This window comes from Lycium barbarum, chromosome 4 (genome assembly GCF_019175385.1).
Source record: "Lycium barbarum isolate Lr01 chromosome 4, ASM1917538v2, whole genome shotgun sequence".
Taxonomy (NCBI): Eukaryota; Viridiplantae; Streptophyta; class Magnoliopsida; order Solanales; family Solanaceae; genus Lycium; species Lycium barbarum.
This window is the reverse complement of record NC_083340.1, coordinates 2,054,670-2,069,761: the sequence shown is the minus strand read 5'-3', so window position 1 is coordinate 2,069,761 and position 15,092 is coordinate 2,054,670. Positions and strand designations below refer to the sequence as shown.

The following is a 15,092-nucleotide window of genomic DNA, read 5'->3' as shown; positions in this document are numbered from 1 at the left end:
TCCACAAGTGGACCGGGTCCGATCCATTTTGTCATTCGAATAAGGGAACCCTTTTTAGGGTTCCCCTTCATTTTCCCCATTTTTTCCGCCGCAGCTCAACCTTCCCCTTTCCCTTTCTCGTCGCCACCCATCTTCTCCGTCGCCACCCATCCTCACCGCCTCCAACCTCCGCCACCTACACCCCTTCATCGTCACCTACCATCATCACCAACCCACCACCTCCACCTTCCACTCCATCGCACCCTCACCCCCACTGCTTCATCTGACACACCCCTACCACACCACGTGATCCCCACCTCCATTCACCATATCACGCCCACACCTATCGATTCCTCCACGCCGTTGCATCTCCACGCTCCCTGACGCCCCCACTTCATCGTGTCTCCCCCACGTGACCTCTACCACCCCACACTCCTCTATACTCCCACTTTACCCCACTGCTCGCCTCTTCCCTCACCTGTCACCCCCACCTCCGTTGGTTCCCCACGCTTCTGCCATTCTCCGACACCCCTGTTCCCCACACCTTCCTGTTCCCCACGCTCTTCCCTCTCTCGCCCTTCAAGCAATTATAAAGAAAGGTTTTTTTTTCGATTAAAGAGGACCCCCCGGGGAAAGGAGGAGGATTTTTCGGATCGTTAAGAACCCCCCAAGAACGAGATCTTTGATTGAGAAAATTTCCCCAAAACACAATTTGTTTTTTTTTACCGCAGAAACCCCCCAAGAAATATTACTCATAGCCGTTTTGAAATCTGTAAAAAATAAGAGTTATTTCAATCTCTTTGGAATACCCGAAAATACAGTCTTTAATCGTTCAAATTCTCTTTTGATATCAATTTCAATTTCCTCGATATTACCTCAAAAAAAAATACTAAATCCATTCTATTTTGTTCGTTCGAGTATAAGTACCGAGATTTCGGAGTTTGTGTTATTTCGAGTGTAGATCGAAGATTCGCACCCACTTCGCTGCACCCGAAGAAGGTAATTCTCCAATCCTTCTTTTTATTCTTCTTTTTTGCATTCGTTGGTCACCTTGTGTTATTTCGGTTTATTATTCCGCGATTCAAGCATGTTAGTTCAGTTAAGTTGATTTAGTTTGACAGATAGCCTGTTTCTGTGTTGGTTCGTTTTGTGTGATTAATCCTGGTTTCTATGATAATTTAGTTTAGCTGGTTAAGCATGTGAGCAACTCTTCCTTGTTTAGTTGTTTTCAGTTTCGGCACGTGTTTATACACTAAGTTCGATATATTCTTGTGTTAGTTGATTCAGTTTGTACAGTTAAGCCATGTTCCTAGAATGCCGCTTTTGGATAGTTGGTTTGGTCTCATATAGTGTCATTTAAATGCTTATGTGTTGGTTAATGATTGTGCTGTATAATTAGATTGATTCAGTTTGATTAGTGTTAAGGTTAAGTTTAAGGATGTACTGACTAATTAGTCTTTGTGTGTGTCGAATCTTAATTCACATATGTTTGAATACTAGTCAATGTTAGTCCAGTTCCTTTGATGTATAAACATGTCATTTCCTCATTATGGAGTAATATGATGTTAAAGTAATTAATATTTTAGATTGATTTATAGGCTACACATCTATTTAACTCGTTCAGCATGATCCTTTATTGATTAGCAGCAGTCCAATATGGCTATCCACTCAGATTAAGTTGGTGTTTAGATCTAGCAAAAGGGGCTCAACAGAGTTTCGAATTAGTTGTATGAAATCCTTATATATAAAATAAACCTGAAGTATTATTTAAAGATTCTAATATGATTATTCAAGCTTATGTTCCTTCAACTTGATGCAGAAGTACTGTGAATTGCTTTACATCGAGATGATATGCCTTAGTCCCTTAACGAAGCATTCTTTATTTATGCTGTCAATCTCAGTTAAGCATGGTCTAGGTGTTAATGTACTTGTTTAGCCAAAAGGGTCTTGGGTGTTATTTGGCTAAATTTGCTGATGTTAACTATTCATTGTATGTTAATCTTTGTTTTGATTAGTTATGATCTGTGTACTGAGTTGTCATAGTTGATTAGGCTAGTTGTAGTATGATATGATTCGAGCATAGTTAGCTTCTAGATGTTGTTGCTAATATGTGTCAACTTAGTCTTTATTCTGATCATTTGAGCATATAATCTAATCCTGCACTGTGTTAGATATGGCCTCTGGCAGGTTAAATATGATGAGTGGTTTTGTAAATAATCTAAAAGTACTAGATGGCCTGCCTGTTTCTCCCTCTTCTTTCAAAAAACCAAGTTGTAAAAATATTCATTAGGTTCTAAAGGGGTCTCTACATATCTAGAATATACCCAAATGGTATGAAACTGTTTAATGTGGCTGTTTAAGCATCGATTTAAATTATTAACAAAAGCTTGTATTAATGGTTCTATGTCAGGATAATATGCCTTTACTTGAGTCTTTCTTGATTGATTAACCTGTATATGATATTATTGATGTTTCCATGCTAGGTTATAAGTTGAATTCTGATAGGTTTAGTATTGGTCTGAGTTTATTTGGATTCATATGTTCTTCAGCATGATAAAAAAATTGAATTTCAATGATGACAGCAGGTCTAAATAGAATCAACAAGGATCTGATTTTAACTTCAATTAGTTCATAAACATGTAGTGCCTCTAGTTTTTAAAGTTCTGAGCTTCCAATGCTTGCATGTTTACATCTTTGCCTGCACCTTGTTTCATCTGAATTCACTCTCAATGAGCATTTATTCATCTGCATATGGCATAACCTCATTTGCATCATGATTCGGGTGTAGCATGGTTAATATAGATATGTCTTCCTTTCTTGCTCTACTGAATATGTATCAGATGCTTTCCTATCTGTTTATACCCTCCATGTGATACCTCAACTCCACTGGCCTACTGAACCCTTTGCTAGCTGATTTAACTGCATAAATACTAGAACAATTATTGATGTTTAGCTGAAATATTCTGTCTACCTGAAGCATATCTTAGGAAATCCTATGTGCATCAGATCTACGCGAAATGCTGTGATGATTTTGGGTTGTTTTTGAATTCATATATGTTAGTATGTCTAGTACCTCCTTATGATTGTGTGTGTATGAGATATACTCGAATATACATAAGTATATACATATAATCTATGGAGTTTACTTTGGATTCGTACTTTTAACTGTTTAAGCCTTATTGATCGTATACTAATCTTTTTCCTCTCGTATCTTTTATGCATGACCGCCTCGTACGAGTCCGAGGGACTCGATTTCATCCGCCTTCGGCGTTGGGCTAAAGGCCCAACACAATTTCCCTCTTGTGTCATCCCACCTGCAGCAAAGTAAAAAAAAAAAACAGATTCTGGGCCAAGCCCAAACAGTTCTGAATAGTATTAGAAATGGGCCGAGCCCATTCCCAGCAGCAGCAGCCCAGTCCGCAGCAATATAAAAGTTGTTGGGCCGAAGCCCAACATCAAATAGATCCAGCTATCCCAAAATGGGCCGGGTCCATTTGATATGATTTGCCTCTTTTATCTCATTTTCATGCATTTGATTTGTATATGCAACTAACCTTTTACTTTGTTTTATTTTCTGATTTAGATGAACCCTTAGCGAATTTAGCGGGTTAACTCTAGTATAACGGGTAGTGAATTTAGGGGAGGAACTCACAATTAATCTCCCATAAATTTCATTTCTTTTCCCTTTTATATTAAAGCTATTTACGGTATCTATAATAATTACTTCTAGAATAATTGATAGCATAAATTCATATTGTTGAGTTAAAGGAATCATATTTATTTCTTATTATCTTAATTTCAAAACATCACTAATACGCGAATATAAATTCAAACATATTTCCATTAACTTTTCAAGTTTGAATCAATTATGTATTTTTCTTATTTATTTATTTATTTATTTATTTATTTATAAAGCAATGTAATAAAAGATAATGAAAAGAAGAAGAAAAACTCATACCCTTTCCATCACATTTAAAGAAAAAATAAGTTTAGATTTTTACATTGCCATATGCATGTCACATGATTTTATTCAAAGTTTAAATGTGCTAAGTCCTTTCTTAAAAGTTATCACTTATATGCAAATGTCGTATTTCTTGCAAGCTTCATGGTAAAATAGCATTCTTTATTTTAAATCTTATCAACATTTATAGTTTATTTTAAATGGCATTCGAGGTCTCTTTTTTGTGCAAAATTATCCTACAAGTTTTGTTTTAAATAACATTTTTATTTAAAGTTTTAGCATATTTCTTAAGTCTTATTTTAAGCAACATTCTTATATTTTTCTTAAAAAACCTTAGCAACATTTCCTAACCCTTTTTCTTAAAATTTAAAGCATCTTATTTAGCATTAATTCATTAACCTAAGTTTGGCCGGACAACCGTAGTTAACGGATTCTAGAGGATGCCTAACTCCTTCCCTTTAGGATAATATAGAACCCTCACCTAGAATCATACTCATTAAGCAGACTACTAACGGAGGTTTAGTTTTAACTTTACCTTAGTTAGCATTTAGGTGTCCTAATTCACCGTTAAATTAATTAGGTGGCGACTCTTTAAACAAAACAAAGAGGAATCACCAATATGTTGTACTCCGCTTCAACTCGGTTAAAATGGGGTATAACAGCTACCACAACATAACAATATCTGCAAGCCGGCAAGGCTGCCACAACGATAGAACACGCATACTAATCATACACACAATTGTTCACATCTGAATACAACCCACATACATGTCTACAGACCTCTAAGAGTTTCTACAGTGAAATATGACGGGACAGGGCCCCGTCGTACCCTTAGACAACATATACATATATTTTGATCAAAAGGATCTATACCAAAATCTGGGCTCCGGAACAACGGAGCTCTCCAAGATAGCAGAAGTGAAGTCTTAAGCTGGCGGCTCACCAAAGCAAGTATCTGTACTTGCGGGCATGAAACGCAGCCCCCGAGGAAAGGGGGTCAGTACAGAATATGTACTGAGCATGTAAAGCGTGAAAAGCAGTAAAAGAATCACAACTGAGATAAGGAGTACAGAAAACAAGTACAATGTTCAGATTACCAACACCTGCCTTTGAAACATAAGCATGCTTGTCACTATCATATATCATATACATATATACCGTACCCAGCCCTCTAGTGAGGGACTCGGTGAAATAAGTCATCATATGCCCTCCTGGCCGCCATAACATGTCATCATATCATCATATCGTCATATCATCATATATATATACCGTACCCGGCCCTCTAGTGAGGGACTCAGTGAACAATGCAATGAAACTGTGCACGATAACATACCCGGCCCGGGACTCGGTGAAAGAGATATTGAAGCATGCACGAGAAGAGTAGTGAGAAACTATATGCAATTTAAAACATTTTCAAGGACTCAATAGAATAGTCAACACGAACCACCATTTGCAAATTCAAATAATAATCATATCAAGTACCTTCGGATGTCCCTATGGATTATTTCAAAATGGAACTTTGAAATCATATGTACATATCAAAACAATAATAAATCAAATTCTGAGAATCAATAACACTAGCCATCGTAGTGGCTCTAAGAATAGAAATTTCTTTGGAATCATATACATATCGTCTATTCGTTTCATAAGGATCATGCCAAAAGAAAGAAGTGTTAGCTTTACGTACCTTTAGCGCTTGTTCGCCACACAATACGTATACGCTGCCCAATAATACCTCAACTATATTAAGATGCCAACAACTACGGTTAAGCTACGGGGAGATTCAAAACGTATTCTAACGTTAGTAACTTCTTTCTAGATGTTTAGACGACGTTTTCCTTATATCCAAACCAACTACATACAACCAATCCAACATCAATAATCATACGTTCAATACCAACCCGGACAGCCCGCACCACACTCCAAACAGCCCACATTTATAACATTCAACAACAATTCTCATACGGCCACTACATATTCAAGTTACTATTAATGATCCATAGTCTTAACGTTGTCATCGAAACAACTTACAACAGCCCAAACAACATAAATACAATGTTTATTCTTAACTATCATTAATCTTCCAAGCGTCACAAGATCAACAACAATGTATCAAAACAGCTCATATGCGATTTCAAATTAGCCCATACCTTACAACACTCGATAATAGTTTACATGCGACTATGACACATCCAATTTATTCTTGTTAGTCTATAGTCATAATATTTCGTCAAACCGATTCTATAACAGCCCAACCAACATACAATACAATGCATAATCTCAATTATCATCAATCTCCCAAGCTCAATAAGAACAACAACGACACATCCAAAACAGCCCCTAACTATTACACAAAAGATGCTCGGAATTCTTGCAAACGTTTACGAACATACCAAGAAAACCACATACGATTCTCACACATTATTTCATATCTTCTTTTCATATAATGTCAGTAAGATACGACCAGCAGCCACACGACAACTACATCATCAATTCATACGCAAATAAGCTACATCGTCATCACTATAATCCTTACAACAACCCACACACAATTTTAACTCCAACTCTAATCATTTAATACCTTTATTCTCATCATAAGATTCGTAACAACAACAATTAAAATACCAAGAAAAATCAATCCACCACCTTCTACAAAACAGTCCACTACACTGCCTCAAATTCACATTTCAACAAAAATAACATGTTCATATCAACACAACTTCACCTCTAACTTTCCAATTCTTTTCATTCTTTTTACTATGTAATCTATGATAGCAACAATCATAATATTAGTTAAAAATCAGTTCACCCATTTCAACTAAAACAGTCCCTACGGCCACATTAACATTCCAACACCAACGTTCATAATTTTATACATGCAATTCATGTTCACCAAGTTACAACCATACTTCAACATCAACACATATAATTCCATGGCTACTATCATGTTCCAATATCAACACATATAATTTCATACATGCAATTCACATTTTCACATCCACAACGTGTCCACATTCCTACTAAAACGTGTAGAGAACAAGCAGCCCTTATCTTAACAAGTTGGCTTCTTAACTTGGCTAGAAGTTGTGCATTGAATTAATACTTGTTCTTGCTGCCCTAATGACCACATTCACGTTGCTAGGGACCTTCTAAAGGGTTGAATTACCTTGAAAATATGATTTTTGATCAACAGGTTTGGAGCTCAATTTTGCTAAGCCATGGCCGTGAGTGCCATGGCTTTGTTCTCTCTCTCTCTCTCTCTCTCTCTCTCTCTCTCTCTCTCTCTCTCTCTCTCTCTAGTTTATGTGTTAGGGATGAAATGAGGTTAATGGCTGATTTTTGAGTCATATAAAATACATATATGCTCTTACTAAGATTTACACGTGACCAGCAAAATTTTAACCCATGTGGAGTGTATTTGTTCAATTATTTAACTCAATTCAATGTCTCATTTACACACTATTCTTGAAGACCCTTTTTTTTTGTCTTTAGTGGAAGACCATATGGTCATATTATGTCCCCTAAGTAGAAGAATAATGTGACATGCTTGAATAATTAAAGTATCCCGTATCCACTATATGTGTAGTGGAACACACAGACATACTACATTAATTTGGATCCGTATTTATTCAAGTAGTTTTGAACCTTGACGAACTTATTTTCTTTGATTTGACTAACTTACGAATAATCCGTCGTATAAAAATATACGGGATATAACAGCTAGGCATAAATCACACCGTACTATGTAGTACGCGGTGGCTATCCTTCCTCCCGAATAGCTAGGCATAAATCACACCCCGGGTAGCGAACCCAGCGGTGGCCACTCTTCCTCCCGAATGGCTAGGCAATGACACACTAGGATCCATAGTGGCTACCCTTCCTCCCGAGTAGCTAGGCCAAACACAACAACAAAGTTCATAGCATAGAAGCCGATTCACAACTTGTCTCAAAGTAGTCACACCATTAAATAGCATTAAGTTCATGAACTAGGGTTCAAGAAACATGAAAAGATTGCTTTTCCTTTCATTTATTAAAGAATCTAGAATCAAATTTATAGTTCCAACAATATTTTCAAAAAGTGATTTTCATTCAAAATAAGTTTTTAAAAGAGAGACATACATTAGGGTTTTGTATGAGAAGTTCACCCTTTTGATTCAATAAAGAACTTTCAAGAAAAGAAGTCATGCATTCCAAAATAAGATTTTCAAAAGAGACATACCTTAATTTGTTAAACAAGGTTTAACAATTCACTTTTCTAATGAAGAACACCCAAACCCTAGCTTGACTCACTTTGGAAGGAATTATGTTGCAAACCCTAGTTTTTTATCACAAGAATCATGTTAAGAATCATGAATTTGATGTTAGAATGAATTAGTAATGTTAAGGATGTCCTTACCTTTGATTTGAAGACTTGGGGGAATGATTTTCGTCCTTAGGGTTATTTAGAAAGTGGAGGAATAAACAAAACAAGGGTCCCTTTTATATTTTTCTGGTGAAAACGGGTCAAGGGACGCTCTGAAGGACGGACCGTCCTTCGTGTTACGGACCGTCCTTTGGACCGTTCCTTAGTGGAAATTTCCAGAGAGTTTCTTGAAATTTTTGAGACGTTACGGCCCGTAACACGTGTTACGGTCCGTAACGTCTTACCGTAACACAGGCAAAATTTCTAGCGAAGACAAGCTTCAGTAAAATGGGTATAACTTTTTGTACGTAACGTTACTTGGGCTGGGCGACCTACCGTTGGAAAGCTATTTCAAAGAGATACAACTTTCATGAAGGAAGTTTTTTCAAATTCACAACACATTTTCATGAAAATCGCCCAGAAGACGGACCTACCAAAACTTACGCGAATTTAAGAGTCCTTAAGAACTTCACTAGTTGATTTGACTTCAAAACAACTATCCTCCACCCGAATTCATCAAGAATAGATTCATATAGATATAATATCATCTTAATACTAGATTTTTACACATTCACACCTAGTTCAAGTTTACGAGGTGTTACAATATAAATTGAGATGGATTAATTACTTTTTACTAGCAAATTACTTGATATATTTGTCCACTAGTGCTTTTACTAGCAATGTTATTAGATAACTTTGTCCACTAAGACAACTTTTTGTCTCAGCTGAATTTGAATCGGATGTGTAGAGTGTTTATATACATCTCATTTTCATGTTGATCACATAATTATTTGACCAGAAAAATAGTCTAAATTGTAGAATCACGCTCGGAGTCTGTTTGGATTGGCTTGTTTTAGATGCTTTTAAGCATTTTTGTAATGTTTGGGTAAAATAAAAAGTGTTTTTAAACAATTGTTTTTAAGTTAAAATGACAAAAATAAGTCAAAAGTCATAAGCTCATCCATACGGGCTCTGATTGCGCTCAATTTTAATTACAATATAGCTTTCCAAACATGCCCTAAGAGGAGAAAACACAATCTATTTTTTGGCATCCTGAGCTTAATTAGATAATTGATTATTAGAAAGAATGAATTCGTTGATGCAGTCTTTGCCAATAAACTTTGGTGGCACCTACAGCATTTGATTAAAATTATATACGTATAGGCGAATCTTTTTTTAAAAAAAATTATCTTACTCAATAACACAAATTGTCACAATTAAGAGAGTGTTATATACATGCACAGTATTTAAAATCTTGAGCCCATCTCTGTCCATACCACCAAGAAGACCAAAAGAAAGACCAAGTTAAGAGTCATAACTGCACTTGTTGATTGGCAGATGAAGACCATGTGATCTGGCTTTGTCGCATTGAACATTGGCCAGCTCACTTTATGCTTAATGTGGACTCCACCATCTTCTGCTTTTTCCCTCTTTAATTTTTGGCATTTTAATAAATAGTCAAATCATACTGGGAGGAGCGGAGCTAGAAGGTCACTTAGCGATTTAACCAAATTCGATAACTTTAGTTCATATTTGTATTAAACAATTCATTAAATATGATAAAATTTTCATGGGTATCCTATTGGAACATAGCTACTTATCATGTACTTAATTTTTTTTAAAAATTGAGTGTCTATCCACTTTGAAACAACTTCAGAATGCGGCATGTGAAGGTAGGCTTTATTGCGATATTTGAAGTTTCATATGGTTAAAGTTCAGTAAATAGAAAATGTCTATCTACTTCAACAAAATGCCTGAATTTCAAGCAAAAATGGCTGAAATTTAGACAAAAATGACTGAATTTAGCCATATATGGATGAATGTCAGGAAAAAATGATTGAACTTCAGCCAATATGAAACTTCAGACACCACAGATAGACTAACAAAATATTACGGTATGGCTTAAATGATGTCCTAAATCAGATATATGTACACTTCGGCGTCCAATTTGCATAAAATTTAGATTCAACATCCAATTAACTAATAATTGATATTGCTATCTTCGGATAGAAGGCATAAAGTTGCTTCTCACCATATATGTCTACTTCAAGACGTTCGATATAGTACTACTAATTATTGTACACATTAAAGCATAGATCCACAACGACGTAAAAGCTTTTGCAAGTAGGAAGATATTGCTCACATGAGGAATAAAGCTGTCAAGGCACTGGCCGCACCCATCCACTAAAGTTAGTTCCCCCACTAAATCACTATAATTCTCCACTTTAAAAGTTCTTTGAGTCTACTGTACTTGATACCACATTCTCTTCTCTATTAGAAATGGTCTAATCTTGGCCAATTTCAGCCAAAATAAAGGGGAAACGGATTGCTTTTTGCATCTTTTGATGGTATAGTAGCTAACTTATTTATTACTATCTCTTTTTGATATTTTAGTTTTACTTTTTTGTTTCCAATGGATGAATCCAGTTAAAGAGAATTCTAGTCCAATTAGAGCCTTTGAAACTTTTGCTTGGCAATGTGCAACTCTTATCGGGACCAATTTGCGCTCACATGAAATATATCGCCAAATACATATTACTTTGCATCGGCAGTTCGGCACATATACCTGCTTTTTCACCAGATTTTTGTTGGCTTATATTAGCATATGTACCAACTATTTCACCGAAAACATATCACCTCGCATCAGCACATGTACCAGCTTTTTCACCAAATGCTTATGGTCTTACATAAGCACAATGTACCCATTATTTCACTGAATACCTATTGCATTACATCAACACTACATAACAACCATTTCACCGTTATCTTGTTGCCTCGCATAGCACATGTACCGAATATTTTCGCTCACCTCAGATTCCACAGATAGAAAAAAAATCACTTTAAAATCTTTTTCCTCTTCTGAAATTTGAATCTTGATCTCCCGTGATTTTCAACCATCTTCATTGATCGCTATACCATCCCTTTGGGTGCCTCTTTCAAGTTACTTTCTTTTGGGGTCTAAGCGTTGCAGCGTTTCTGATTTTCTTAAGAACAAATTATGCTAAAGGAAGGTACATATATACTGTGGGAAATGCAGAGGAGATAATACAATATTCATAAAGAATAGAGAGAGTGGAGTATACAACAAAAAGCAAGCACTCTATTTTTTAATTTACCAAATACTGTTTCTAGTACTTATTAACACACCAAACTCAAAGATACACAAGCTTATAGTGTGTCATAACCACAGTCATGATCCTATAACAAGAAACAGCACCCTTCATGAGCATAGATATTCACAACCCAAGCTCCACATGGCTGGTTCTTCACATTATGACGTAGCCACTTGCAAGAATAAACTAGTTGCATTTTACAAACCGCGGTAACCTTACAGATGATGACAAGGAAGCATGAACACACACACACATATGTATATATATACATATACTTCTGAGATCGAGAAGGACTGGCATAAGTACCAGTCACTCTACTCGCCTTCTGATCAAATCCCTGCACGCTCAAGCAAACTGATCGATCATATGCAAGAAAGTGTAAACCTATATTCTGTCGATAGGCTCCATATGGCCCTGCACGGCTAAGCGCTCTGACACATCAGCTAGTGATTTGAGGTTACACCGGATGAGGGCCTCGACAAAGTAGCATGTTTCATCCTTAGTATTCCCATCTGGGACATCCACCACAAATGACTCGACTACCATTGTTCCAGGCCTTCCATCAATGACCTCCGGGTGAACAGTGATAATTGACGAGTAGTTCTGCAAGTTTTTTGAGGAACATTAAGGCAGACACCAGATCAATGAATTACCACGTATATTAAGTGTAAAAGTTCCACTCCCGAGCACAGTGCCACTGAGAATGATACATATACAAACTATAGTAAAATTTGCACAATTAGGCGGAGAAAAGCAGCAGAAACAGCCACCTCCACCTCACGCGGATGGAAAGAGAACGAGACTAATATAAGGAATTTCCAATGATTCTCATCCTTGGCTAGGAATTGTAATCCATATGAAGGCAGGCAGGTTAAAACTGAACAGCTAACAAACACACCGTCCCCACACACAAAAAAAAAGAGAAAATAAAATATAATAAAGAAAACACAATACAAGGGTCGCAAACAATTGGGTACATCTTCTTATTAAAATTTTGATTTAAAAAAAGATGTGAATCTTGTTTCGGCCATGATCCTAATCTCATGCCATATTCGCATAGTATATCTGCATCTACACTTCTTTAATAAAAGCAAGGGAAACAATTCTTTTTACCACGGACGGAGTGCTACCCTGCATGCACTACTCCATTTCCTAATAACAGACGAGTCGTGGAACATTTCAAATGCTAAGGTACTTCCACACAAACAGTTTCTATGTAATATTCAAACACAGAAAGCCTGAGAATGCATTCACCATTAAAAGATCACCCACAGAGTTCTCAGCTTTTCCAATTGAACTATGACATATAATCCACCAAACATATGTATTGTGACAGCTTTTTTTATGACATTGGTTTTCTGATCTTACGCACTCGAAAAAAAAATTACTGTTGGAGGTGGTCATGAACCTTTTAATGGAGACGACTTAATTGAAAGATCAGACTGATGAGACAGTTCAGAAAAGCTCTCAAGCTTTAGGAAGTAATCAGAGTGATTATATTAAGAAAAACAAGTTTCAAGAACATTAAAATCTTTCACAGAAACCCAAAGCATGAACCACTCACCTCCACAAACCAGAAAAGGATTAGGAGAAAACAAAATAGTTAATCTTAAGTTCTTAAAGCACTACCACTGAAATGCAAAATGGCAGGAGTAACATGGTTTTCCACCATTAAAAATACGTCAGATTCTTTACACGTAATATCAATGAGGATAAAGATTTATACCCTAAGCCTGTGATCTCCGCCCACAATCTTTACACCAAAGATATGCTCATCATCATCTAGAAGCTCTAATCTCTCCTTGCTTGTGGTAGCTGGGAGTCCGGACTTAACATTCACTTCTCTAACACTTCCGATTTCAAGGTCCCCTTGCACGATACACCTGCTAACAAATGGTTTGTACCTTTGTGGTTGATCAAACCTCCTCACTAATGACCAAACCTATCAAATATGCCAAAATCCAGTAAGCACCCAGTGAAAAAACACACACACTACATCCATTATCCATCTTCAAATAGAATAAAACTATACAAGTAAACCACAGAAACCCAAAACGGTCGCATCCTTCAACGTTATCCAGTGACCCGTTGACAAGGCTGAACAGTTCAGATTAAGAACATCAATGAAACTATGAAATGAAATGATTAAGCGTCTTGAATTCTTTCAAACTCGGTGCTTTTTTTCTACCTCATAAACAGCTTAACATACATTATGTCCAATGAGAAGTTCAAAGAGCATCTAATTTGTCTCTGAAACTAGCTTCCTCAACAGATATTTATGAAAAGTGAAATCCATAATCTATGTTATCGAAAATCACTATAAAGATTTCGATATATTAATTCCAGCAAAAAGTTCCTTTTTGTTTGTCTACAATGTAAAGCTAAATCCTAAACCGAAAAAATACAATTATAAACAACACCAAATTGAAGAAAGCTTCAAAATCATTCAGATTCTTTCATCCTAATACTCAATAATTTGTCTCTCAATACAATCAAGTATAAAAAAGAAAAAACCCATCTGGTTCTCAGTAAAAGGTTAAATCACATACAGATCTGAACAAGAAAAGCTTAAATAAAGATAAAAATTTGATCTTTTAAGCTTAAACAACCATAAAAATCTAATCTTTTTTTCAAGAGACTGAAATTGGGGCTACTTACAAGATACAGGAGCTCTGATATGCTTAATGAACATAAAAATCTAATCTTTAAGCTTAAACAACCTTTAAAATCTAATCTTATTTCAAGAAAATGATATTGGGGCTACTTACAAGATAAACAGAAGCTCTGATATGCTTAATGAACATAAAAATCTAATCTTTTAAGCTTAAACAACCATACAAATCTAATATATTTTTTTCAAGAAAATGAATTGGGGTTACTTATAAGATGAACAAGAGCTCTGAAATGCTTAAATAAAAAATCTAATCTTTTAAGCTTAATAAACATAAAAATCTAATATTTTAAGCATAAACAACCATACAAATCCAATCTTTTTTTCAAGAAAATGAATTGGGGTTACTTACAAGATGAGCAGGAACTCTGATATGCATAATAATCTAATCTTTTAAACTTAAATAAACATAAAAATCTAATCTTTTAAGCAAAATAAACATAAAAATCTAATCTTTTTTTTCTTTTTCAAGAAAATCAATTGGGGTTACTTAATCTTTTAAGCATAAACAACCATAAAAATCTTTTTTTTTTCAAGAAAATGAATTGGGATTACTTACAAGATGAACAGGAGCTCTGATATGCTTTACAAGAGATGAACTACACTGATTATCTCTAACATCATGTCTATGATGTCTTCTAATATAATCATCTTCAGTACTACTACTCCTTCTATCCATTATGCTAACCATAATAAATAAATCTGTGGAAAAAAAAAAAAGTCAAATAGAACACACACAAACACACAGTTGAGGGTGAAAAAAAGTTGGGAAAAGTGTGAAATGGGAAACTTTTAGACGAGTACAAAATACACCGCCATTGGAACCTCAAAAATGAGTTTTGAATGATCCAAATTTGATAGAGTTTTTATTTTCCTTCGTTTATCCTGTTTTGATGAAATTACACTAATTTCCCTTTAAATGGGTGGTCTTTAATTTTTATCCGTCAAATGAGTTGACCTTTAACT

The 15,092-nt window shown here is 35.6% G+C and overlaps 1 protein-coding gene across 3 annotated transcripts; it reads right to left on the bottom strand.

Moving 5' to 3' along the window:
* Positions 1–11,422: 11,422 nt before the first annotated feature.
* Positions 11,423–15,092, bottom strand: LOC132634803 (abscisic acid receptor PYL3-like). Of its 3 annotated transcripts, none has more exons than XM_060350890.1 (4): positions 14,952–15,092; positions 14,686–14,828; positions 13,182–13,397; positions 11,423–12,058 (listed from the first exon to the last, which is right to left on the bottom strand). In XM_060350890.1, the coding sequence occupies exons 2-4, from the start codon at positions 14,815–14,817 to the stop codon at positions 11,840–11,842; spliced, it is 567 nt and encodes a 188-aa protein (XP_060206873.1). In that variant the 5' UTR covers positions 14,818–14,828; positions 14,952–15,092; the 3' UTR covers positions 11,423–11,839. The 3 variants fall into 3 exon arrangements, with proteins under 3 accessions (XP_060206873.1, XP_060206872.1, XP_060206871.1); XM_060350889.1 differs by having other exon boundaries at positions 14,931–15,077; XM_060350888.1 differs by having other exon boundaries at positions 14,686–15,037.